General features: G+C 42.8%; 2 protein-coding genes across 4 annotated transcripts in view; one reads left to right on the top strand and one right to left on the bottom strand.

Annotated features, from left to right (window-relative positions):
* RNF11 (ring finger protein 11) overlaps positions 1-17858 on the top strand; it is a 33767-nt gene extending 15909 nt beyond the window's left edge. The window contains exons 2-3 of the mRNA XM_056356722.1: positions 14582-14751; positions 15336-17858. Coding sequence (XP_056212697.1) covers positions 14582-14751; positions 15336-15507 — 342 coding nt within the window. The 3' untranslated portion in view covers positions 15508-17858. The remainder of the gene's footprint in view (positions 1-14581; positions 14752-15335) is intronic.
* A 2673-nt stretch (positions 17859-20531) lies between these two features.
* Positions 20532-26947, bottom strand: part of TTC39A (tetratricopeptide repeat domain 39A) — a 54378-nt gene continuing 47962 nt past the window's right edge. For all 3 annotated transcript variants that reach the window (XM_056356721.1, XM_056356719.1, XM_056356720.1), the window contains exon 18: positions 20532-26407. In XM_056356721.1, the coding sequence (XP_056212696.1) occupies positions 26287-26407 (121 nt within the window). In that variant the 3' untranslated portion in view covers positions 20532-26286. The remainder of the gene's footprint in view (positions 26408-26947) is intronic.

Raw genomic sequence — 26947 nt, 5'->3', positions numbered from 1 at the left:
TCTATTCATGTCTTTACTGTAGCGGAGATCTGCCTGTAGGAAAGGAGGTATTCCGAACAAAGACAGGAATTCTGGCACATCTTGTTACGTTGCCTGTTGGGTTCAGAGATCAGTGTGCAAATCTTTCAGTGTCCCCAGGGAAGCACCTTCCCTGACCTCACTTAACTGCGGTGGTGTGTAAAGAGACCAAGTAAGTTTAGTCCTGTAGGTCCTTGGACTTGGAGGAGCGGCGCTAAATGCCATCTGCTTCCCAGGCTACTCTGCTGCTCTCGCTGCCTCTCGGCGATGCGTTTGAGGGGTGTCCCTTTGGAGACCTTACGGTGAGCTAAAAAGTCTACAAAGATAACTAAAACTTTTTGGTAGTAATTGATGATATTTCTGTTTATGGAATTAAAATCTGAAGCAGGAAGCTGCTTTTTCTCTTCTTTTCAAGCCTGTCTAGTAGCTATTACAATTACATCTGTAGTTACACTCTAATGACTCCCAAAGTAACAAAGTGTATTCCAGACTAAATGTCATAAATTAAGCCTAAAAAACTTCCAGGGTTTTCTTAATAGCTGTTTTGCTGTGGCTGTGTTGTGTTTGGTGGTGGTTTTTTTTTTATTTTCTTTTTTTTTTTTTCCCCCTCCATGATAACATACCCGATACCTCCACATTTACTGCCTCAAAGTTCAGTGTTACTCTGTTCCAGTGTGTTATTATGACTGCAATTTGTCTGTGTATAAACTGGCAATACTTATTTTCGTTATCATGTTGTAGCAGGACATGGTTATTCCACCCTAGACATTAATGCAGGAGAATATGGTAAGTAGAAGTATTTCTGTATATCTTCACGAAGCCTGAAAGACTGTCAGTAGCATAGTGTTGATGACATCAGGCTTTTATTTCTGACTCTGAAGGGTATCAAAAGTAGCACATACTTCACCTGTGGTAGAGTTACACTTTGGTGCTGGGCCTGAGCAGTTTAGTTGTACCCATGTGTCTAAACTGGAATATCTGAAAGTCACAGGTAATGTTCTTGGGAAATTAGTGCTTGTAAACATGTGCAGACAACCTTTGTATTTCCATGTGATCTTAACAGCTCCAGCCCTAAAACTGCATCCATCTATCACTGTGTTAGGTGTTCAGAGTTTCTGGTGTACTGCAGGCAACATGGAAGATCCCTCATTGCGTATGGATGAGCTAAGGCTGGAGATCTCCAGGCTTTGCAGCTGCTGTCATACGGGTGTGTCAGGGTGAAATGGGGCTTTGTCTTCCAACCAGTCAGTCCATATTCAGAAAAATGACCTCTCTGTTTTCGTGTCCCTCCTCTCAAACAGTTTTCTGTTCTGAGATTTTTTTTTTTGTAGCAGCCTGAGCCTCAATTCGGGCAAGTACTTAAGCTGGTGCTCAAGCGCCACGTCCCCAGTAGCGTTTGAAATCCTTACTAAGTGTGCTGCTGGGGTGGTTGTAGATCTTACTGCTACTTGCAGTCAGCAGGATGAATCCATTGTGGAAACCTCAGGTTTTCCTCAGAAAGCCAATTTCAGCGTAAACGAAGCTCTTGCCACCTTCCATGAGAGGGGGTGTAAGCAGGGAGATGGCCTGATGAATTGGAGGTTTTTCTTCATCCCATCGGGGCAGCGCAGGGTGGGATGGGAGCAGCGGTGGCTGCAGAGGCTGGGATCTGTGCTCCCCATCTTCCCTCCTCACCCTTGCAGAGCCTTGCACCTGCTTCAGTTCCCCCTTCAAACCACCTACTCTGAAAGCACCTGTGCTGAAATGAACACAAGTATTTTTGCTGTAAAACCAGCACAGGCAAGATCCAAAGGCAAGTATCTAAAAAAAGCAACAACCCCAAACAGACTGAAAATGCTGATTAGACAGGTGGTTGCTCATACAGTTAGTGATGGACGTTGTACCCTGTTCATCTGTGAAGCCAAACGTTTGTGGCTTGTCCTTGTTGCACCGGCAACTGGCTGTATGTTTCATATATGGCAGTAAAATGTGTTTTCTGGTGACGGATTAAAGAAATGGCCAAATGTTCACTGAACTGTCTCTATGCATTTAAAACTTTTAAAACAAGTAGGAAAAACACATTCTGGAAATATTTTGCTTGTATAACCCAACTCCTGAGAGAGCTATTTATGATTTTTCTACCTGTTCTTGGCACAGGACTTTTTTCTGTTAGAAGAGGTTTGACAGTTGCATGAGATCACACTTGGATTTGTGCCTTGCAAGCTAAAAACGCAGAGTCACTGCTTGCGAGGACAAGACTTTGCTGGAAAAAATAGAAACATTGCCCTTGTGTTCACTGCTAATACTGCATCGGAAAGTAGAGCTTTGTCAAGCTTTGGTGTGCCTTAATATCCATACAGTCATTCCTTGCTTTTAGATAGAGCACTGCTTTAAAAAAAAAAACAACAAACCAACAGATTCAGTAATGATCGTTTAATGCCTGAGACATTCCTTTAAGATTAATAAATGACCGGCTGAGATGAGCCCGAGTTGGTGCCTCTGGCTGTTTACAGCTGCCGCTCATTGACTCAGAGTTGAAATAATTAATGTTATTATCAAAGATGCTAAACAAATGGCCAAATCACATTTTTTGTGTCTGCGTTCTCACTGAAGCACGGAGAGGGCAACGCGTGTGCACCTGGCAGAGGCGACAGTGTCTGCGCGGTGCAGCACCCTGGGTTCTGCTGAAATCTCTTGTGTGCAGCCCGATGGGTCAGGGTGCTGTCGGCACCCCCTCCTGATTCAAACCCCATTTCCAGCTTCAAAATGCGGAAGAAATCACAGAAGCCCCCGTCGCCATCGGTTGCCCAGGATCTAGATGGCAGAAGGAGGAGCTGGTGGCTGGGTGGCTGGCCGGGATGTCCCCACCAAGCCAACACACCACTGCCAGGAACGCCCGGGACAGCCGCACACTCACACTGTGTTTGAGGTGCCCTAATATATGGCGGGCATACGTGAGGCTTCGTCTGTGTGGCTTCCTAGCGGGCTAATGCAGAAACATGCTGAAAACCCCCTCTGTGGTTAAGCTGTTGCAAAACACAGCGTTGATTATATCCTTTAATTGGCCTCGGGAAGCCTCTTGGCGGCCTCTGCACAGCCCAGTCCCCTGCTGCACTGCCTAGGCTGAGGCTTCAAGCCACACACCTGGATCTCAGGGGCATCCACTCCGTGTTAGAAATTCAGACACCATTAATGAAATAAAAAGGCCTGTGAATCTGAGTGTACCATCAAACTGCCAAGGTGGGGCAGCTTCCTGCTTGAGCAAGCATTTGTAATGGAGGATGGCTTTGTTAAAAAGGCAATTAAAGTATTTCCAGTGGAGTATGAAGTTACGGGCAAGTGAAGTATAACACGGACTCCTGAGTTTTGCAACAAACCCTGCTGGCTGCCACACCAGCAATGTCTTGGCGTCGGGTTTTCCTGCACTGTGCTTAATGCAGACCCAGCTCATCACCAGCCCCATCTGCTTCTTGAAGCAATTCTGCAAAGGGATGTGGACTGTTACCACTTTTCTCCCCCCAAGTCATTTATCCTGAGTAGAACAATCTTATCTTCTTTCTGTATGGTTTGGCAGAGGTTCGCACTGTGCGAGACTCCCACTCTGCTGAGTCCCTGTTTGCTGGGAGGCCCGATGGAAAGTTCTTCATCAGGTTTCTGTTCATCAGGAGCCCGTTGGTAGCCCACCTTCCTGGGCGAGCACAGCTTGGCTGTGGCACTGCCTCGTCAGCCATTCTTACCTGCTCCCTGCTCAAGGGGAAGATCCCTGGCAAGGTTTGCAGAAGCCCCCTCCCACGTTGCCTCCTCTGTGTATTTCGGTTGGGTAACAGGTTGCATCTCTATAAAAAGAACTACTACGTCCTTTTTCAAACCGCTTTTTTGGTGCTTGCTTGCAACTGGGTGGATACAGAAAAGTATTTTGTGTCCTTGCGATGGATAGTACCTCAAGGGTAAATGATCTGAGATAGCTGCTGTTGATCTGCCTGTTTGTTTTCATTATCAGTGTTACCTCTTATCTGAAGCTCAATTGACACCTCCCAAGAAGAGAATACACGGGAGTGATGTTCTTATTCCAGCTGGGGCTGTTGGGTCTATTTAAGGCCTGTTTTAGGAGCTTGATGTATGAGGACTTGCATTCGGTATGATGGTTTTGGATGTGTGTTGAAACTTGCTTTAGGCAAGGCTGTTAAATTGCGTTCTGGTTAGCCCTCTTTGCCCACAGAGGATGCCTGCCGTGTTGTGGAACGATAATACCAAGGTAATTCCATACATTGGAGCCTAGAGATGAGATCATCCATCACTTGATTTCTCTGACCCTTTGATATCCTACTTTTTCTAAAATATATTCCTAGTTCTGTATAGTATTTCTCTGCTCTATGTTTTCTGTTCTTATTAGTTCAGACTAGCACATTTAAATATACATATACACAAATTTATACATGGAAGTACAGCCTGTATTTATACTTCAGCAGTCCTCCCCTGATGGATTGCTCATGTCTTCAGCTTACGTGCATTTTGGTGTTTACACCCTGTTTTGGCCCTCTGTCCCTAGCCTGTCCTCTTGGCTGATTAGGGATGATCTCTGTAATTTTGCTACCTTGTTCTTGAAGTACTTGGAAGGGCAGTTTTGTTCTTAGAATTGCCTTTAAGCTGACCTAATTCTTGCCAAAAGATACATTTTAGCACTCTTGCTATATTTTTAAGTGTTTGGAATCAAGGTTTCACAATTGGCCTAAGTCCTGACAGGGGCACTCATCCCATTTTCCTCTTGGCTGCCTGTTTCCAACTTTTCCAGTGGCTGTAGGGATCGCAGGGTTGATGGTAATGGTTTGTTTGCTTTTCGTGAGGTGAAGAGGCAGTCGAGCAGCGTAGGTAGAGCCAGCGCAGGGGAGGTGGCAGGACCGGTGGCTCGGCGGCAGTGCTGTTTTAGACCTGCTGAAGTCAGCTGTGTCCCAATTCCCAAATTCCCTGAAACAGCACCAGGAGGTGAGCAGCGGCTGCACATGCTTAGCTCAGCCATGCTGGGTCTGTGGGCTCAGTAGGCAGTTCAGGGCATAGCGTGTGCTGTTACTTACTCTTTAGTGCGTTACATTGCCCACCTGCAGTCACCTATATGCCTATACTCTTCACTGGGTGCCTGCCTATCCAGTAATCCATATGAAGCCCTTCACGTAAGGAACTTGCACAGACTTGTCCAAGTGATGCAATGCTCTGGGGGTTATAGCGTGGTAGGTTTGGGCCAAGCTCCTGTCTCAGGAGTCAGAAGCACGTGTCAGCGTAAGGGTGTTTTTTTTTTTGCCTGCTGTACCCACAGGTGAGTCAAATCCTCTGAGTGAGTGGGGCGTGTGTGTGGGGACGACAGTGTTGGGGACAGATCACACATGGCTGAGGCCATGGGTTGAGTGGGGCAGGTTGTGAGCAAGCCGGTTTGTTGCACTGCATACAGGACCTGGCATAGCAAGAATCGAGGCTGCCTGCAGACTTCAGGTATTACCCAGGATGATCAATACTAACGGTTTTAGCTGTTATCCCTTTGATTTATACTATAAACAAGTTGCACTGATTGATGTTTACCCTTTCCAGAAGGTAAATACGTGTCTGAAGGAAGTGCGAATGATTCCCCTATTTCTGTGTGGACCGTTAGCCTTCTGTCAGCTTTTCCATCATAGCTCCAGAGTGCTTCCTCCATCTCTTGTGCTTGAATGCAGCCTCTGAAAAACATGTTAACAGGATTCGTTTGTTTGGGATGTTCTTTTATTTTTTGTTTCCTGCTAGTCAGCATTTCCACAGCAGTAAGTGAATGGGACGCAGCAGGTTCAGTCTGTACCTTTCAGCAGAGGAGACAGTCCCAGAGATTTATTTGTTTTCAGCCTCTTCCACTATGGGACAGTTTTCTTCTTCCCAAAACTTCAGTTTTTAGTTATTGTCAAATCTGCTCTTCATTTCTCCAGCAGCTGTCTTGCTTGAACCGTAAGTGCTGTGTAACACAGCCATAGCACTGTAATAACGGTTTGCGCTTGCCAGGCATGAGAAGGGGTTTCTGCAGAGATAACCACTTGGCACGAGTAGGAGAGAACGTGTACCAGAAACGCAGATGTTGTGGTTTGCTGGTGGGGTAGGGTGATCCGCATACGTTTGCTGCTCTTCTACTACCAGCTGCAGAAATGGCTGCTGGCCCCTTCAGCTGGATTTTCTCCTTACCCAGCTGCTTGGCCTTGTAGTTCTCGGGGTGTACAAGTCTTGGGAGGCTGCATTTTGTGCCGTGAGTGTTCTTAACTCAGTGTTTGGGCGCAGCTGTTCTTTCCTGGCTTTGCTCACTGCAGCAACTTGACAGAAAAGCTTGAATTTTTGTAAATTGCGTATGGATCTTGTCCTTCCATATATGTATATATAAAACCCCTATGAAAATAAACATGCTAGGAGCTGCAATAAGAGGATTTTGTTATCTCTCAAGTTGTAGCCCAATGCTGTGAGTGGGGCTGTCTGGAGAGATGGAGTCAGTTCTCTGGTGAGCAGTTTGATGGTCTGGGATGTGTTGGTGTATGTGTTACCCACTTCTCTGAAGAAATTCGCACGCTGATGTGTGATGGTATCACTGCAGAAAGGAACAAAGACAGTTAAAACCAACATGAAGCTGGCGAACATGAATTTGGTTAGTGGAACCGAACTGTACTTAGCAGGCTTCTCTGATTCAAGGGCCGTATCCCTGTGCAGTCTGGAAATGTAAAAACTGCCTTGTTGTGTCAGGAGATTGTGCTTCCAGGGACTAATTACTGCTTTTTAATTACTGCTTTTTCCCCTACAACTCCTTCTTGCTAGTTTTGTGTATTCAGGTTTGCAGTGATGGTTAATGGCATTTCCGAGCAGGTGACTGTGGAGCGGCCAGTGATCTCCAGCTGCCAGGGGAGGTGGGTTTGCACCGGCCAAGCTGCAAAGGGCACCGTCAGCTCTTTCCCTTGGCAGTAGGTAGCCTCTTTAGGTTTGTGTGACAGCACAGGTAAGGAGCTTGAAAACCAAGTCCCCTTCTCTAATAGCCCTTGTCACCGTCTAGGAAAGCAGCAGGCAGGATGCATCTAGCTCGTACCTCCTCTCTCTGCCTCAGCTCAATTTTTGGTAGCAAAGCTGAGCTCGGCGGACAGGTGACATTTTAAGAGTCGGCAGCCAGGAATTGCTTTCTTTCGTGGTTGCTTATCTTTTCCAACTGTTCAGGTAAATTTATTTCTCAGTCATTTCAGTGGGATAACTGTGAAAAATGCGAAGGACAATTTTACAGTTTTACTAATAGCTTAAATGAGGTTGTGCCATCACTGCAGCCCCACCGTGGCTTTCACCAAAAAACACCTCCCCCTGAAATGGCGTATGACTCAGACGGGGCATTGCTTCTTAATTGGTGTTAGCAGCTGGAGAAACGCCGTGCGGATCCCGCAGGTTCCTCTCCTCTGTTGCAGACTTGTTTCCTTAGTCTGTTCTTGTACTAGTGACTGACCATATCTACAATGCCCGATTCCTACAGTGCCAGAATTCTTACTAATCCTCCCTTAAGAGCACCTCAGTGGGAAGCATGTACAAACCTGAACGTGGCCCAGGTACAGGGGGGCCTTACTGGGTTTTGGAGTATTGCTGTCCTGGCTATGGACCAGTACGGTGCTTGTGCATGCATTTATTTCAGCATGAAAATTTTCTATTAAATATTTAAATGATAATTGTGATACTAATAAAATTTTAAAGGAAAAATGGACGTGAAATTTTATATGGTTTTTGGGTTTGCTGTCAAGCTTATCAAGGAATATATCGAACAAAGGAAAGTAAAAGTAAAGGGGTTTTGCTAAAATGGTCACAAACAGTTGAAGTTGGTTCTCCCCAGCAAGCAGTGTGGTAGCAGAACCATCCCCTGAGAAATCTTAAAAATGAAGTATATATTTATTGGCCTTAAAAGTTCCAGATGAATCAAATATACATTCAAAATTTAAATTCTGTGATTAGTCTCCTTAATGAGGAATGTGGGAATCCTGAGAAACGCAAGGCCTTGGAACCCTATGCTAAAGATGGGCGTGTATTAGCGGAGCAGTGCAATGAGTCTGTTTGGAAATGTATTATTATTTGTTGGGAGAGAATTGCTTGCAACTCCAGACTTATCACAGAAAGGGATTCGGTCTTTGGCACGCTTAAAAATTTGGTAAAGGATCAGTTACAGTTTTGCTTGATAGGGCATTAGTTTAATGTTTAATGTCTTTTCTGACTATATTGCTGTTCAGTGAATGGGGTCTGCTAGGCAAACCCATGCATTAGATCCCAGCTTGTACCAGAACGGCTGCTCTTGTGCACGCACGCGTGTTTGGTCTGGTTGTCTGTCCCAGGTGTCCCCCCCCAAAATGGGAGAGGCAAGAGGAGGGGATTTTTCTTTCAAAAGAACTCTTAGGTCTCTAAGTGTTCAGCTGTCGCAGTTACTTCTACTGCCTGGCTACCTGGAAGCGGGAATATAAAAAGATTGGGTAACAGTTTCATTACATAATGTTTTATAGCAACTGATATTCAGCTTAATAAATGAACTGTTCTGTATGGCAGAAAGTGGTTTTTATAGTTGGCAGGCTGCTCGTAATGTTCTAAGGATTATTAAAGTAAGCTGTAGTTGCTGTATAATGCACATTATAATGGCGAGTGGTTTTACATTAATGTGTCTTGGGGGAGGATATTATTTCAGAATGTGTATTCACATATAGACGGAGCTTGAATCTTTTCATCTGGATCAGAATGGTGTTCACAGAAAAGGCCCCTCGACCATCATCCCGGTGAGTTCTTTGAGCAATAAAGTAGCAAGAAGAGAAAAATTCCTAAAATTCAGTGGGGATTTTGGGGAAAAAACCCCACAAACAAACCCCAAACCACCAAAAGGCGCTTCCCCCCCCCCCCCCCCCCCTCCCTCACCTCCTGACTTTACATCTATAAACCGAAGTTGTATTTAGGCTTCCTGCTAAGCATCTCACCTTAGAGGTGGGAAAACTGGGAAGCAGCAAGGCTGAAAGATTTGTGTAGCGATGGTGAGTGGTGTAATAGGCAGCGATGCTGCTACAAGGCTGTTAGAGCTGCAGAAAGGCCAGGCTGCTTCCAGGCCAAGCGTCCGAGGGCTGGTGAGCACTAAAGCGTATGTGGCACCGATGCAGCTGTATGTGAACCAGTGCAGCCGCTTTCAGACAGCGTTTCAAGACAGACATTTGCATATCGAAGGGATTTCAAAAAAGAGCTGTGGGAACAGCTGGGGAGATTAAAATTGAACTGTTACATTTGCATTAATTAATTAGCAACCACGAGGCGTGTAGGCGCTATACCTACTGGTATTTAAACAAATGTGAAAAAGACTTAGGGGTGAACACAGCTAGGAAGATGTTTGTCTCCTTTGTTGGACTGAATTAACAGATAGGCTGTTGATCTGGTGTTAAAATGCAAATAAACATCCCAGGGTGAGACACCGAGAGCATTGGATTAGATGAGGAAGAAAATTCAGAGATGGAAACTGAGCAAAGCAGGTAGCTGTAGACAGGATCTCAGGGACAGCAGTGAAGCTTTAACCTCTGGAACTGTTAGATGTTATGAATTAATCATCTCACCTTTGACCTTCCTGAAAAGATAATTTGTGCATGTTGGTGCAATTATTAAAAACAACAAACAAAAGCCCTGATAACATACTGCCTATATATGGCGTAGAGGGATCTTAAAATAATCTTTATCCAGGGATTAAGAGTTTCTGATCTACCGCTGACCTGTTTTCAGAGTATTACAAATTCATTGCAGTTGCAAAAACAAGATGAAAATGCTGTAAAACAAGAGCAAAGCGGATTTACAGCGGCATAAGTAACCAAGGTAAATCTGACTGATGAGAAAACTTCAAACTAAAAATCATGCTTTATGAAACCTCCTTTTTCTAGGCAAGAACCCAAAGCGTGCTTGGGAATCTGGATGCAAAAACACAGTGTCTGGGCCTTTTAAGCCATGTGTGAAAATGTTTATTTTCATTAAAGCTAAAAATGCAGATCTCCAGATGCCCTCTATGATCCCCAACCCCCCCCAAAGGAGGAGGAGCCACGGTGAGATGGAGACATAAACCCTGTTGCAGCCCTTGAATCTAAACTAATGCTGTCATGTAAAGGGCTGAATAAACATTAGGAAGGAATGATTTCTGCGCACAGAAAGCCAGGGAAGCTTGTGCTGACACCACCTAGTTTGTGAACAAGAAAAAAGCTGTGTATCTCCAGGGCTGCTGCCAGCTGATATGTTTCATCATTGCTAAATTCATATGGGGGGAAAATAATGATTAAAGCAAATTCAGTGCCAGAAAGTGATTTTTACCTCATTGCCTGACCCTAATATGTGGGTTTGATTATTTGTTTTGGCATTTTTTAGGCTTTTTGCATGGAGGAGTAGAGTTAACATGAAATTTCATCTTAGTGTGAAACGCCTGACGTCTTTATCAAATGGTAAATAACACTGACTTTGGCTAGAAGTTCAGTATTTCATAATTTTGTCTGCAAAAACATTTTCCCTGGTAGAGATGGGAAAAGTGAGATACCAGAACAATACACTCATGCTTGTCTTTGGAGTAAAATAACGATTACTTGGGTAACGCAGTCTTGTTTTATATAGATACGTGTCAGGGAGCCTCTAACTACAAATTTGAGTTGACTGAAGTGTTGAATCCTCACGTTGTTACTCTTGAATATCCATGCTGGAGTGAGCGGGACCTTTCCTCAGCATAGGTTGATAGAAAGAAGTAGCCATTCTAATCCGTGCAAGATTTGCAAAGGGGTGATAAACCTGCACAGGCAGGGCTGTGCTCTGTCCTTACGGGCAGGTCGGCATTATTGCTGGATGAGCTTCCCTTCCAAAAATGCTTCAGAGATTTGGTAGTGGAGAAAGCAGAGGACGCAGCTGCCGGCGTGGTGATGTCTGCGCGTGGGGCCGGCCCTGGGTGTGTGTCAGTGGGGCTGCTGGGGGCTGGAGGAGCCCAGCTCAGCCGATGGGTGGTAGTCAGGGTCTAGCTGGAGCACCTCCTGCGGTCTGCTCCGTCTCTTACTTTGACCCCTCTGGGAACGCCGCATGTCACCTCAACAAACCGAGTGAGAAAAATCCGGTCTCTCATATTCTCATGAATAAATAGTTTAATAAAATATTTTTAGATTCATACAGGTATAAACATATCTTTTCTCTTTGAGAGGGGAGAGGACTGGTTTGAAAGTGTCTGTGTACCCTATAATTTGACTCTCTGCAATGTGTGCGGCCGTGTTCTTCCATGTTACTGGTATGTTTGTATCCAGCGGACTGCTAGCTCCATTTGGGCAGGCTTTTAATAGCAACCAAGAGGCAAGATGAACGTGCCACCAGCCAGCCTGTTGCAGAAGTGCACTGGATCGTGGGTGTTGAACGGTCACTCTTTTTTTTATTTACAGTAGTACAATCTATGCATTTTTTGCAACAGCTTGGCGGCCACACCAACCCCAGTTCTTTATATTCACAAACATGAAAGTGTCTGGGTGAAAATGGTGCTCTCTTCGCTGTTACTCGTCTGATGAGATTCTTGTGTAGTACATGAAATTGTAGAAGCCCACAGCTGGCAACTATAAATTTCTGCCTTAATTGGTTATGTCATGTAGCGCAGGGTGGTGGCTCTGCAGGGAGGGAACCTGAGACAGGACGCCAAAAGGAGCAGTGTTCCCATACGGCACTGGCAGTCAGGGAAGCATTTGTATATTTGGCATGGGAAGGGGCCCCAGGGGGTCCGTCAGGCCCCTCTCCTTCAGTTCTCCACAGGGAAGGTGACACCCATGGGAGAGGGGCGCTGCAGTAATGCAGAAGTGGTAGGTAGTCCCTCGGTGGCTGCTTGCAGCAAGCGCCTGCACAAGAGCGGAGCAAGGGGATGAGGTTTTGTTCTTGTTTCACCCATTGCAGGCTTAAAAATTGTGTTGATGTGTACTGTCCAAAACTTAACCGAAGCAGTCGTCGGTTGGATAGCGTGACTGATTTCTTGTTTCAGAGTTGTCCAAATGTGATAGTTTTAACTTGTAACAGATTCGTACTTAACTGGAGCTTCCTTTTGCTGTGTAATTTCTGCCGAGATGAGCAATTTGCCGTTCCTCAGCTGTAGGCATTCACCATTTGTCACTGCTACTTTCAGACATTTTGAGAGTTTCTTGGATTTGCTTTCCTCCTCCTGTTTTTGCCTTTCCTTGTATTTCTGCGTTATTGCTTGCAGTCATGGTTTTGCCAAGGGGAGCTGCATTAAATACAGTAGCCTCCCCTCCTTCTGCCCCCATTAGCCCCAGCCTGTGCCGCGGTTAGTTATACTGCTCCTCTTTTTTGTAGGATGGGAAGGAGGGTGCATCTCTCTCCAAATACCGGGCATTCTGTATGCCATTGTAACAGATCAAGGAGCTAACAGTAATGTCCTCTGCTATTTATTTAATAATCTGTCCAAAGTAGTATAGCAAAGCCTTGCAAACCCCCCAAAAAAAGTTACTGGTATTTTGTGGTGTTAAGTTCTTGAAACATAAAACCAGGACCAGGCTCTGCCTTGAGCTGGTGTGTTCAGTGCAGGGGGCCTGCTGCGTTTGGGAGGGGAAAAACTGCTTTATTTTGCTGGCACCAAAGGTTCTATCTGACAGGTCATCCCTGGCTTCAGCTGGTGCTTTTCCCTACCCGAATGATGATTAGAGAATACTTTAGATAATTTAAATGGTTAAAAGGCAACTGATGTAGAAGAAATATGTGATACTGTGAAATCCAGTTTAGAGGAGTCAGGAAACGGATCAAACTTACAGAACCCACTGGCATTTTGTCTTTTGAACCTTCTCGAAATCCTCTTGAGTTCTGCTGGGAAATCAGAGGGGAAAATCCTAATACAGCTGAATTAATATAGCTGTGAATTTTAGCTCACAGCTGAATTGCAAGTGGTAGGCGCTGTATTAAAAGCAGAATTGCCAGGCACTTGTATTTTTAATTAGCAAGGACTCCTGCTGCTGGGCACCCCCGGCACTGGCCAGCAAGAGGCTGCATGCTCCTCGGGCTGCTTCTTCCTGGCCTTCCAGGAGTCCTGGCTGTCTTTCCACTTGCTGTGGTTCCTAGCAGTGAAAGAAGAACCGCTTTATCAGGTTTTACAAGTGCAGCATTACGTGCATTAGACCCCGTATCTGGACTTTGCCAGGTGTTGGTGTCTGTTGAACGCTGCACTAGACCATTGCTGGAGCAGACCAGAAGGTGAAGAGGGAATGGGAGGGGAGCGCAGCTGTGTTCCTGCTGCTGGAAGTACTTGGAGATGCCCGCAGGGCTCCACGCTCTGTAAGGACAAGTGTGTTTCAGGAGGTGGTGGCTCTGTCACAGCCAGTGAAAGCCCGCGGCTGCCCCGTATCCGTGACGGGTGAGCAGGAGTTTGGCGGTGGGAACTTTGTCGGAGGCACTGCGTGCTGCATCAGCGCTTCCAACGGTGCAGCTGCACCCGCTGCTGCACTCTGCTTGTTCTGCAGCAGTGCCCTCTGAAACATCAGCTTTTGCATTTTTCAAACAGATGAATCGATGCTGTTGTGCCTCTGACGGACTGGACTTATTTTCAGAACACATCTATAAGCTGATTTTTTTTTTTTCCCCTCCTGTTTAAGAAGTATCGTTAAAAAATAGGCCTCGTGCAAGAAATAGTCTCCCTGTTAACAGTAGATGTATGGCTCCCGGCCAGCGCTGTCCTAATAGTCTCTCCTGTTCAAAACTGGTGTTTATGTCCAAAAGAATGCTTTAAAAGCAAGTAAGACAAGCACCATGTTAATATAAATGTTAGTGAAAATATCAGATCTGAAGTTTGTTAATATTTAGAAGAAGTTTCTGAGAATGAGGCAGAGGAAGGACCGCGTGATACCTACACGTTGCCTATTTTCGTTTGGGAAATGTGCTTCAAACATACAGCAGCTGAAGTCCAGCTTGGGACAACTTGTAAAATCATGTTAATATATATGAACAAATACAAAACTTGGATTACTTACTCAGCTATTCTTTTTATTGTCCAGGTGACTTTTGTGTGTTTAAAAAAAAAAAAATGGAATCTACAGTTCTGGATTGGAGTTTTATGTGGCTCAGAACAGTTCACATGAATTTTAGTTATTACAGAACCAATAAAACTTTCCGCTTAAGAATTAGGTACTGTCCTCATCTTCGCAAAGAATTCTTCCTAAAGTGTAAAAAAAAATCACAGAATCTGCTTTTTGTTGCAAGTACTTGGGGCTCTCCCTCAGCCATTATATTGTTCAGTTCAGCATCTTAGCAGTTCACCAGCTGCTATGTGAAGTTTGTTGTACATGTATTTAATGTGTGAATGATTCCTGGAGATAAAAAACTTTTGCAGAAAACAGCCACAAACAGCTCCTTGCTTAAGATACTGGCTTCAGTTCTTTATCCCAGGCTCAATATAATTATAGCCCCAAAACTGCAAAGTAGGAGTGGGAGAAACATTTATAGGACTGAGAGGAAAAGTTAAAATACATTGCTTGTGCTGTGCTACGAAATTCTGGGAAAGCCTGTGGGGTTTTTTTTAACTGAAATATTTTAATTTTAGGAGCAGGTCCCTGTTCCTGTTTATCACCCGACTCCTAGCCAGACTCGGCTAGCAACACAGCTGACAGAAGAGGAACAAATCAGAATAGCGCAGAGGATAGGCCTTATTCAGCATCTACCTAAAGGAGTCTATGATCCTGGAAGAGACGGCTCCGAGAAGAAGATCAGAGAGTAAGTTACAGAACTCTTAACTAATGTGGCTGTTGCACTGGTTTGTGATAGTGCCCTGGGAAACCTGATCTTGTCCTCCTGTTTCTGCCTTCTTTTCAAGGACTGTAATTTAATGTAGCTTTCTGGTAAAAGAAAAAAAATAATTTTTTTTTATCCATGCTGGTTTTCCTGTTACAGGTGAAACTTACTTTCTTGACCCATGTAATTCATGCCCTTTATAGGCTTTTTCTTCTTCATCCTCTCTTCACGGGGAAATAATTCCATGTTGCTTCCTCCCCTTTATGGCTCCCTTTTCTCATTTCTAACTGTGTGCACCCTGAGCTGCCCCTGCCGTGCCTACACAAGGCTTCCTGCCTTCACTAACGGTGCAACCACGGGCACATTACTACAGAGGAAACACCAAAACCCGCTAGTGCTTGGTGGAGCCAGCACGGACAGAGCTAGGAACCCCTCACAGTATCTACAAGTACTAAAACTTTGTTTTGACTGAAACATACCTAGGAGTAGGTATTCCACTATTCTCATTTCCAGTGTGGTAACAGCAGCTTAAATATTTTTATGATATTTTTTTTTTCCCCCCTCAGATGTGTCATTTGTATGATGGACTTTGTTTATGGGGACCCTATCCGATTTCTGCCGTGCATGCACATTTACCACCTGGACTGTATAGATGACTGGTTGATGAGATCCTTTACCTGTCCATCCTGCATGGAGCCAGTGGATGCAGCACTGCTTTCATCGTATGAGACTAACTGAGCCAGGGTTTCTCCACTGAACCTTCAAGGAGACCATCCACTTTAATGGGTTTGATCCTTTTGTCATTCAGCCCAAAGAGCCAGGAATTAGGAATTAAGATCATGCACAAAGTATACATTTCCTAATAAATAAATAAATAAAAAATTATTCCTGAACGGCTGCAAATATTGGAAAAAACATAGTATTTTAGGGACTATAGAGAAGTAGGTTGTTATTTTTAATGTAAAGCCTTGACCCACCATTGTCTTTTAATGTTTGTTCTTACACCCATATATAGGAATTGTGTAAAGTGTTACAGCAACTGTAAATGTTTAAACTGCGTGTATCCAGTTTTATTAGCAGCAAGATAAGAGTATTTTTTTCCTAAATAAAGTAACCAGTTTTGTTCTGATTCTTTTCACAAGTCCTGGCATTTGGGTCAAGGCTTTATTGAAATCTACATTTTATAACACTGGCACAAAGAAATAGTTTTAAGCTTGTTTGCACAGTTCTTTTTCTTTTCTTTTCTTTTTTTTTCTTTTTCCTTTCCATTGGAGATGGAATTCATTGCCTTAGGTCTTTTTAATAGTGTATTGTTATTGTTGGGCTGGCTCTATGCTTGAAAACCAGTTTATTTATAACCTGTTAAAAGTGCTATATTTTGTTTGCAGTTAGGAATATGCAGACTTCAGTGATCTCCTAGCTTGTAAGCAAACTGAGATGCATTATCCCTTTTCTACAAGTGATGAGGAATATGAAGATATGAAATGAGTCCTACACTGAAATGATGGTTTCATGGTTTTTATAACTTGCTTCGGTTTTGAGGAATCAACAGCCTTTAAGCTTTAATAATGTCACCTTTAACTTGATCAGGGTTAAAAGTGGGCCAGAGGGACAATAAATAGTTAAGGCAGCATGACTGAAAAAAAATAATTATTTGGAACTAATGTAGCGTTAGCATTGATCACTTATTCTACTTTTTTCTCCCTAAAAATGGTTGTCTTGGATCACAGCAAATGGATACTGCATCTCTCGTTCTTGTAGTTCTTAGGTTATCAGAAGTTAAGAATAAACATACTGTATCTCAGTCTCCTGTATTAAATGTATCTGTTAAGCCCTGCTGGCTGGCACATCAGTCCACCAAACAGATGTGAAATCAGATATAAGAAAAATATATTTTGTTCTGCATGTAAATGCAAAGTTTATATAAACACAGAGTGTCATACTAGCAGTTGAGGGGGGAAACAGGACTGCTATAGCAAGAATGACACAATTAGCAAATTTCTATAGCCAACAGTATGTGCTTGTTCAGAGATGGTTTAGCAAAGATCATAGCTGTAAAGACCTTTTATCCACTTAGCATAGTTTTTTTTTCTTTTTTTCTTTCTTTTTTTTTTCCCCTCCCCTCTTCTTAACATACCTTCCTGTGACTTTTATACATTCAGCACAATGCTGATACATTCAGAAATCCTGGTCTTGCAAAATGAGATGCAATCTCAAGTTAACCACAACAAATCAGGGAATGTTTCTGATTGTTTTTCACGTATAGTTTGAGTACTTGAAGTTGTGTTTAAAGACGCAAGTACTTTGAAGACTTTGTGTATTTACAATGTAGAAGTGTGCATGATATGGATAATTTTTGAAGCAAAATGTAGAATCAACATGATTTATTTATTATTCTTGCAGCTGACAGCAACCTGCTCTCTTACAGAACTCCTCTAAGTAGCAGTCAGAAGGAATTCAAAGCAGTCTACAGGTCTAGGTTCACTCTAATTGCTGCACCTTTATCCGGACACAATTTTTTGCTGAAGTCATACATACCTAATTACATGGATCAAAATCTGGGAAGAGAGACCTGAAGTTGTGCAGTATCACTGTTCCTTTTCATCATTCCATGTGTGTTCCTTTATGTCCTGCTTTTTGTCTGTTTGATTTGGCGGGTTTGGTCTCTCTCTCTCTTTTTTTTTTTTTTTTTTTTTTTTTTTGGTAAAACAATGTCCACATTAAGTATCCACTTATTTTCCTTATCTTGTTAAAACTGGCAAATGAACAATTTGAAAAAACAGCGTTGTCATGTTGGTTTTAGTCTTTATTTATTACAAGACTTGATTAAGAAATATTTGAAAGAAATCTGAAGTGACAGATTACTGAGCTGAATGCTTTTCTAGGCACTTTGTATAGCTGAACTTTGAGCACTGAGATACTTACCGTGCTAAGGGAAAGAGTGACTTTTATTAAAATACTTGTTAAATAGCAAAAAGGTGTGAAGGGCTAAAACTAGAGCTGATTACACAAAAACATTCCAGAAAGTTCAAATTTTAGCCTAAAGACAACCGTGTAAATACGACAAATAAATCAAATGTTTTTTTCAAGTTTTTAGGTGCAATGCTGTTCTGGATGATTTCTAATTCAAAAAAGTAACGGATCTGAAATTAACGCAAAGTAATGTGTAACCTGAATTACAGCTACAGTTGTGAAACCAGATCTGTGTCTTCATTCCACCACCTGTAAGATGAAGATAGTATTTGCCTCCTGTCTCAGAGGTGTAATAAATTACTTACGTTTCAGACATATTAGATAGTCCATTTACAGCACAGCTGTTTCCTAAACCAGAGGCTGCTGCAGCTCAGTGGGTGGAAAGGGCTGGCTGTCATTCGTCTGGACCTGTCCAGCCGTAGCCCTTCTTATGCCAGGGCTGTATGTTTCAGGGTTGACAAGCCCATAGTAAAATGTTTGCAAAACAAGCTGAAGGGAAAAAACCCACCTCTTACAGCCACCCTGTGTCAGTAACTAAGGTTAGAGGTGCATCAACAGTCATCAAAAACGTTGCTTTTGTAGGGACCATACCGTGTGATGAAAACGGTCAGTGCAACAACATTGTTTGTACTTTAACTGGCACCACAAGCCTGGCACAGACCCAGAAATAGCTGAGTGGACCATCGGGCTCGAGCCTCTGCGATTTCGAGTGACAATGCAAGAGACTCTGAGTGTGAAAGTCCACATGCCCCTAGTCACTGCCAGCCGCCACAGCCTCTCGTAAGGACCTGATACCCCATTTAAAGATGAAAAGCTGCCACAGAAACAGCGCAGGTAGGGACCAAGGGCCTTGCTGACATCCAAGATGCTGGCATAGCAGGCAAAATTATTAGGTCATGTTTGCTTATAGTAGGAAATGGATTTTGTCTCCTACAACAGAAGAAAACAAAATTCCCACAAATCTGAGGCAAAAGAGATGCAAGGACAAGTAACAAATACTCCATTTTATAAAGACCTTTATGATGCTTAAAAATTATTGCATGCTACTGGAATTACCACTTTAATCATTTCATGTCTAAGGACAATAATCCTTATTACTTGTTGTCAGTTCATTATGTAAATCTGGGAGAGAATCATAAAATTTGTACATAAACCAAACCAAAAAAAAAAAAAAAAAAAAAAAAAGCAAGCAAGCCCAGAGAATTTCTTTGTGAGGAGCTAGTGCTGTAGAAGGGCTTTAACCACGTAAGGTTTTAAAAGTTCCTACCCTCTTGCAGCTTCTCAGGGCTGAAAGCAATGAGGAGTTTACAGCCCTCTCCTTGCCGTGGCAGAAGTGCACATTTCTAGGCTAAAGGATTACGAAATACCTGAACTTACTCAAGTTGCCAGTTTCAATACTTTGACATTTCCTGTCCTTGTGCAATTGCGGTAAAGATGAAAATTCTTCTGAGTCAGACTGTCAGTTAAATAAATAACAAGATGGCTGAAACCAAACATACAAGGCCTCGTCAGTTAAATCCCAGATTAAAATGGTCTTAGGAACAAAGTGGATGCTATCAGAGTAAAAATGCGGTTTATTACAGGCACCACATTTTTATTAAACACATACCTACTCCTTGATAACCTGTACAGAACATGAATAAAATCTGTTCGGAAGAACCCTTCTTAATACCCAGAATCAAAATTAGCTTCAAGGATTAACTTTTCCTTTTATAGAGCATTCAACTTTGAAAAATATAATTTATACTAACCATCCTTGGCAGATTATCTTGCATTTAAACCTGTTCTGGGATGAGTTAGGGGCTCTGGAATTTTTGGTATGAAATGCAAAGTTAATGTCTTTTGATAAAAAGAACAGTCTAAACATATTTATGAAAGCATCTTTTTGATTTAAGCAGAAGAAATAATTACATTTGCTAGCGACTGATCTATTACAGTATCCACTCTGCGCTGACACTTAACTACGTAAAAGGTGCAGAGGAATCTATAATAAAAAAAAATAATCTGTGAAAATGCCTGTACCTGTTTCTAGTAGCATAAAGGTAGGTACTTACTCAGCAAGAGGGGACCAACCGTGCTACAAAAAGCCCCCAGCCCTCCTCTGTCCTCTCAGTTGGAAAACAAGTAGCAATAACTTCATAAACTTCGCCTTTGCAACACCAACCCCATGACAACATTTGCCTTTATTTTAAATAAGGCGTTTCAGCAGTAACTCTGCACACACCAGTAAGCGCCCAGTTCACTGCACGTATGACACGCACGCCGCTGTCCCCCCAGCCCGGCCCTTGCTCACCGGAGGCACATGTCCCAGGCTTCTCGCCCCGGGCAGACAGGCTTCCACCTTTGTAGCCCCTTTTCCCTACCCTCCCGCCCCGTTACTGGTAGCAGCTCATACTGGGTGAGCAGACTGAGGGAGACAGACAGGGCAGAAATTCCAAGGGGAAAAATGACCGCCCCAAAGCCGTGTTTGCTGAGCAGGACTGAGCCCACCCAGGTGCCGTCCCGCTGAGGCTGAGCTCTGCTGCTGTCCGAGTGAAAACCCTGATGCTCCTGAACTCTCCAGCCTAAACTGCTTTTTGGTGAGGCCACCTCATCGAAGGGCTCTTGCTCAGCTGCCTGGTTTTGTTTTGGGATTTCTCCTTGTAGAAGGCGATACACTGCACACTCTTCTTTCCTTTATGCTCCCACAGCAAACCATTAGTAAAGGTCCTTAATCTCCCTGCTTTTTCCTCAGCCCTCTTCTGAAAAGCTGTCAAGGCTTTTTTTAAAAGACATAATCTGTCTTGGTGTTTTGGTTTTTTTTTTTTTGTTTTATTTTAAGTGCTGAATTTAATAATTGCTGAGTTCAAACAGTTTGATAACTTCAAAAAGCTTTGGCTACAGAGCCTGCTACTGGTGTGTGTGAGTATATGTACATAGACTTTTTATGTATTATCTATATATACTTTTTTATATGTATGTTTGTGTGTGCGTGTGACAGATCACGTAGTTTCCATAGACACATAGCAAAGGCACTACACCTGAGATCCCTGTTGTTCCTCGGAAATACCAAGAATTACTTGTGTTGGCGATAAGCCCAGCATCACTGAACAGAAACCTGACCCAGGACGCAGGTATCCACAAGCTGCAGTAACGAAAGCCGGAGCAAATTTTTCACAATAACAATCAGCCATTGGAATAGTCTCCCCAGGGAACGGTGGGTTCCCCAGCCCTGGACACTTTTAAGATTGTGCTGGGCCATCTTGTCTAGTCTGTGCTTTTGCCAAGAAAAGTTGGAGCAGATGATCCTTGAGGTCCCTTCCAACCTGGTATTCTACAATTCTATGACTGAAATACCAAAACTGTACCTGGCCCTGCTGTTTGCTTCTAAAAAAACCTTGCAGCTGCTTGGCAGAGGTTGCGTAACCTTGGCAGTGATGACAGCAGTACTGGCTGCTGCACCCAGATGACAGTGACGTTGAATATGATCCATGCATTGTCTCTTCTAGAGTTAAACAACATTGCTTTGCCTCCCTAGAATGATTTACTGAACTCTGCTAACTGGCAGAGATAAAGTTCCTATTCTGTGTCTCTGGATAGCAGGAGCAGAGCAGCCTTCAGGCATCTTGCACTGTCTCTACCAACGTGTCCGGGAACCACCGTGTGCACAAACAAAACACCAGCTCATCCTACAACTCTACCTGTGGCACTGTCGGCACCAAGCACGGCCCCTGTGGCTCCAGCATCACCGACCAAGCACTAAGGAAGTTGTTCCTTACCTCCACACCCTGGGTGCTGCAGGATGAAGGGAACAGTGAGAGATGAAAACTGTCCGGAATATTGCAGCTTCTACCTGTCCTCTGTTTCTCGCCACATTGCTACACCGCTGTTCAACCACAGACCTGAAACTGTACCGTGCTTGACTAACACGAGATAAACATTTTTTTTTTTTAATTTTTTTTTTCTTTTCTTTTTTGAATTGAAGCAGCCCATAAAGAGAGCGTGCAGGGAGGGGTTGTGACTGCTTTGTTTTGTGTTTTTTTCTATAAAATAGTCAAGGAGAGATAAAGCAAGTAGAATTCAATGCAATGCATAACTCTAAATAAACATTTTGCCTATGTTTAGCCAGCAATGAAAGTAAGTAGGTCCAGAGATTTAAAACCCCCAGAAAATAATGGAACACAGCCCAGTCCTACAAAAACATTGTTGAATTTGGAGCAAATGCCATGCAGAATTTTACCTCAGTGCAATACAGATATTTATTAGCTCTGTCGCTGTTCATAAATCTTAGAGACAGGGATTGACTGGGCATGTTTTTAAAAGTAAGTATTTGGTGTTTGTTCTTTTTTAATACCTGAAGCAAACCTAGATAGCATCTTTTAAAAATATCATTCAATTAAAATACTTGCCAATACATGCTTTGCACATAATCCATCACAAAAAGGTATTTGCAGAACACAATGAGAAAAGCAGCAAGTTCATTTCTAGTCTGTTCAGGTTTTGTGTTCGTCAGTGACTTTTCCAACCATTAACCATTTTCCTGTACAGCAGTAAACAACATGACTCACCTCTTTATCTTCTCCTCTTCCTCCCAGAGAGGGAACTGTGTGGAACACATTGTTTTGGTCATTCCATATACATTTGCTTTGCTGCTGTTTTTTTTTAATCTTTTTTGCTTGAGAAGGCAAAGAAATGCATCTCGCAGGTGGAACTGGAGGCTGAGGGTGTTGTATTTAAACTCTTAGGAGTGTCTTCTGCATTCTGGGACTGACCTCTAGGAAAGCCTTGTTTCACACAGAGCAGCATTACTTGATGCTTCTGTTGGGCCAGAGGCATGCAAGCTGTCAAAAATATCATTCCATCATCTTTTAGTCATCCTGGACCCAGGCCGCAGGTCAACTGAAAACACTAAGGCACTCAATATAGACTTTAATGTCAAAACCACTGTGAAATGGGAGAAAATGTTTGATACGATCCTGTCCTATGCTGCTATGTTTTATAAAAGGCAAAGTTTCCTAAGCAAAGTTTGCTGTATCACTGCAGCGTGAACAACTTAAGGCTAGGCGCTGTCAGAATGGGCCAGTCTTCAAACTAACCATCCACGGCAGAATGCGTTAATTGTAGCTTGTAATAGAACTGTGTATGACTAATAAATGAAAACATGCTTCTGTGCTACTGGTTTTAGTTGAGCAATCGTAAGCAGGTGTTTCCAAATAATAGTAGTTGTATCATGTTTGTCACTTCATCAAAATAATCTTCTGATCATCAAGAAATCCTGTGACCGGATTCAGCTTCAGCCCCTGTTCTTCATCCAGCAAGTTACCTTGCTTGGTGGTATTCCTAGGAGCTGGGTGTTGATGCAGTTACCTCTCGTTAGACCTCAGTATAAGCTGCTGACTTTTCAGCCCATATCCTCCTTCAGTTTAATGAGATCCACATATCACATCTAATGATAAAAGCGATGCTTATTTTACTGCCTTTCCCTTCCTGGCCCCTACCACTCTGAGGTGACTTAGCAGTATCACAGGGGGCACCACGGCAGTTGCTGCAGACATCCAGGAAACAGAGTATGAATTTCTATCCTCAGCTACTGGCAGGAAGCCACTTAGCAGTGTTACTAAAAAAAATACGCAGAAAAAGAAATACAGTTTGTAAGTTTTACCATAAAGGTCCTACCAAGTGCAGAAAACTGTTTTCTGCTGTATGAGTTAGTCACCTGCCTTTGGCCGAGGACTGAGAAGAGTTCGTACCAGCAACTGTGGGCTAATGCCTAGTAGGAAGAGTGGGTTTCTTTAGCAGTAGTCTGACAGTTCGGTGTTTGAAAGCAGAAGGAAGTGCTCCTGCAAATGAGGTGCTGGCTATATCCATGGGAAGCAGTCCTTACGTTTCCTGAATCTTAGGCCATGCTGAAACCCCTTGATTTGTGATTCCATTGGAGTATCTGCTGTTTGCTGGTAGGTGGAAGATACCCGACACTGAAGCTGTTTGAAACCTCGCATCCGTTGTGCTTCCCCTAATTCATTGTACTTGGGACTCGGGACTAATGAAGCCATTTACCAATCTGGAGAGCAGCTTCAGGCAGAATGCAGCAGCTTCAGGGGAAGCAATGGAAAAACAATCCCAGCACAGACCTTCCAGCCCGGACTGACACTGCTGAGCTTTTGATCCCTGCCACAGAAGAGCATCAAAATGAAGTATGCTGATGAACGAAGAGTAACAGTGGGCAATTCAAAATGTAACACATTGAAAAATGTATACAGTGACGACGTACCAGACCTTCCATTCACCCTTTAGCAAGCAAGGTGCTACTTTCCTTTAGTGAGTTCAGAATATTACAGTCCATACATCTTTGTTGCATCAGGAAGGTGAATATTCCTTACTGGTTGGGAGCTAAAAAGTCAGAGTGAAAGCACAGACTGCTTGATCGTGGCTAACGACAGAGTCCTCACCTGAAGATGAGGTCCACGCTGTGACTGGTGTCGGTGCTCGACCAAAGATCACTATGAAAATCTTAGTGTTTTCATTGCTGCAAGGAATCAGAGAAGCTGACTGCATATTGCACAGTACGCCCTTTGTGCAATGTATCTAACATCAGGCGAAGCTCAGTTGTGGGTGAAATTTCACTGAAAGTTTCAGTGAGTGAGGCCTTGAGAGATGAATCTACAGTCAGAAGGATTGTTCACTTTCTGCAAAGTATAATTTATGCTAATTTTCATGGCATTGCTTGCTTCAAAGATGCTAAGACTGCCAAAATATTTGAAAAGGACAGAACTGGAAGAAGAGGCGTTATATGCATGAAATAGAACAAGAATCTTTTTTATTCTATACAAAGAATGACTGAATTTTTACACTTAGGTTTTGATGTGCAGTATGTAAATAGCGTAACTGTTTATACTGAATTTTATCTGAGTTGAGAAATTTATCTGAGAAAGTCACTTTAAAAAAATGCATTCTTCATCTATGATTTTAACTTGGGCAGACTTTTATAAAGGATGTCTATTTTTAAGATAATGTAAGTTCTCCATGTTGAGGAACAGGTGGTTCTGTCTCCTTGCATGTTAATTCGCAAATATAAAACAATGTCATTTCCTTAAAGGAGGTAATAGCAGAGCTATAAACTGTCTATTTTCTCTTCAGCTGGGAACAATCGCTTTAGAAAGAATATTCACTGTGAGGTACATAGATATGAATCTTCTTGACAAGCATCTCCGTTGGAGAAGAAGGGCTGTCAGAAGACCTCCCATCTCCACATACCAGAATGGGTCATGGGGAAGAAGCTCTTGCAAAAGGGAGGTAGAAGTATGCCCCCAAAACCCACAGGCATATAAACGTATAAACATGGAGCTAACACAGAGAATGGTAAATACGAGTCAAGTACACGTTATGTCTGACTTCACCGGTTTTGCAGAAAAGCAGCAATTCTATGGCAGGCAGCACTGGAAAGCAGACTTAGCTCATTGCTCTATCCTCAAAGTCCCTGACACAGAAATTCCCCCCAAAGATCAATAAAGAGCAAAAAGATAAAGGGCTCTCCTTCGTAAAAAGCAGAGTGCTGTGCCAAGGGAGCCTACTCCAACCCCAGCTTCTTAACACAGGAAACATCGATCTCTTTAAACATGGACATCTCAAGTCAGGCAAACATTTGACCAATCATTTGAAGAAGGAATTGACTGTCACAGTAACTCCTGTACTGCTGTGCGGCCAATAAAATATTGCTGTTTCTTAAGTGACCTTCAAGGACTTGTGCTTTAGATTCGACATAAACTTCAGATCAGGTTTGTTCTGATGAAAAAACTGTTTCCTAAGGACCTCCTGTTTTAAAACTTGTCAAAGAAGCAGTGATGCAGTTTTATACTGTCAGCACCTTCCCCCTGCCCCAAATCCTCACTAAATCATTCAGCTGCTACGAGCAGCAGACTTGACATGAAAACCAAATTAAAGTCAAGATACTTGCACAAGGGAGACCATTTTTTTCACCAGCAAGTTTCTTATAGAAGCAAAAATGTGGCTGGTAAAAGCTAGTAAAGAGAAGCTTTCCATGCACAACTTGAAATGCCCAGGATTCAGAGCTCCTCCCTGCTGTGTTTCTTGTGCACCGAGATTTTCTTACACCATTTCGACTAAGTACGTACTTGGAAAAAGCGATGCTTCCTTCTCAACTGCTATCAGTATGAATTCAAACAAACATTTAGAGGTAACTGAGATTAAATCCATGAATCTTTAAAGTTTCGTTGTTTGGGTTTTGCCAGTCATTCCCCTTTATGTTGCAGCTTGCTTAGTAAATGTTGCGAATGCAAGAGAAAAGCACACGATTGAAAAATGAATTACACAGATGTAAGTATTCAAAAAGCCACGGTTGGAAAAACCAGTATTTTTCAGAGTTATGGTTGGTTTGAGAGGGTTTTTGCCATGTTATTACACTAGATTAATGTTTTATGCATCACCTTTAAAATTTTAAATTATTTGGTTTCTCACTGACTTGAAAGAGAAGGAAAAATAATTCTAAAGTGTCAGTAATTTTCTGCACCAAAGTTTGCAACAAACAGGACATCAAAGGAGAAAAAGTTACGACACTGCTGAGGCTCCGGAGTGCATTCCATTTTCTGGGGCGGATTTGGCTTGGTGCAGGGCAGCTTGAATTCTGAAATGTGTTCTTGTTTCCATGGAGTAATTCTTGTAGTTTTGTCTAAAACAAAAGCAGATCCACTCTGATGAATATATATATATATTTAAAACATTTTTGAGTTATCTTTATATTACTGTTATAAGCAAAACAACTGTAGACAGCAAAAAAGCCTTTCTTCACAAGCTCCTTTGTTGCCTACTCTAAAATACAAGGCATGTGTTCCTAGCCAAACAATGCAGCTCTTTGTTCTTTATTTGTAGTTCACTGTCTGGCAATTACCAGAAAAATATAGCTTAATAAGAAATTGAATCTGGCCCACTCACAAAATATTGAGTCCATATTAAATATCTGTAAATCTACTTAGTTTACATTCAGAAATTGGACTATTTTTCCCTGCTCTCAAAGTATAACTGACAAATTTGAATACAAAAATTTTAAGGATTTTTTTTAAAAAAACATTTCAATAAGATGAGCCTATCTTAATTCAGCAGATGGATTCCAAGGAAGCGGATAAGGGGGGCGGGGAGGGAAAGAGGGCAGCCTTTCCTGACCCAGAAGAGGGAAATACCCCATCTGCATCCTATGGCTGGCAATGATGTG

Source organism: Falco biarmicus, chromosome 11 (genome assembly GCF_023638135.1).
Source record: "Falco biarmicus isolate bFalBia1 chromosome 11, bFalBia1.pri, whole genome shotgun sequence".
NCBI lineage: Eukaryota > Metazoa > Chordata > Aves > Falconiformes > Falconidae > Falco > Falco biarmicus.
The sequence above is the reverse complement of the archived record's forward strand: the minus strand, read 5'-3'. Positions and strand labels throughout refer to the sequence as shown.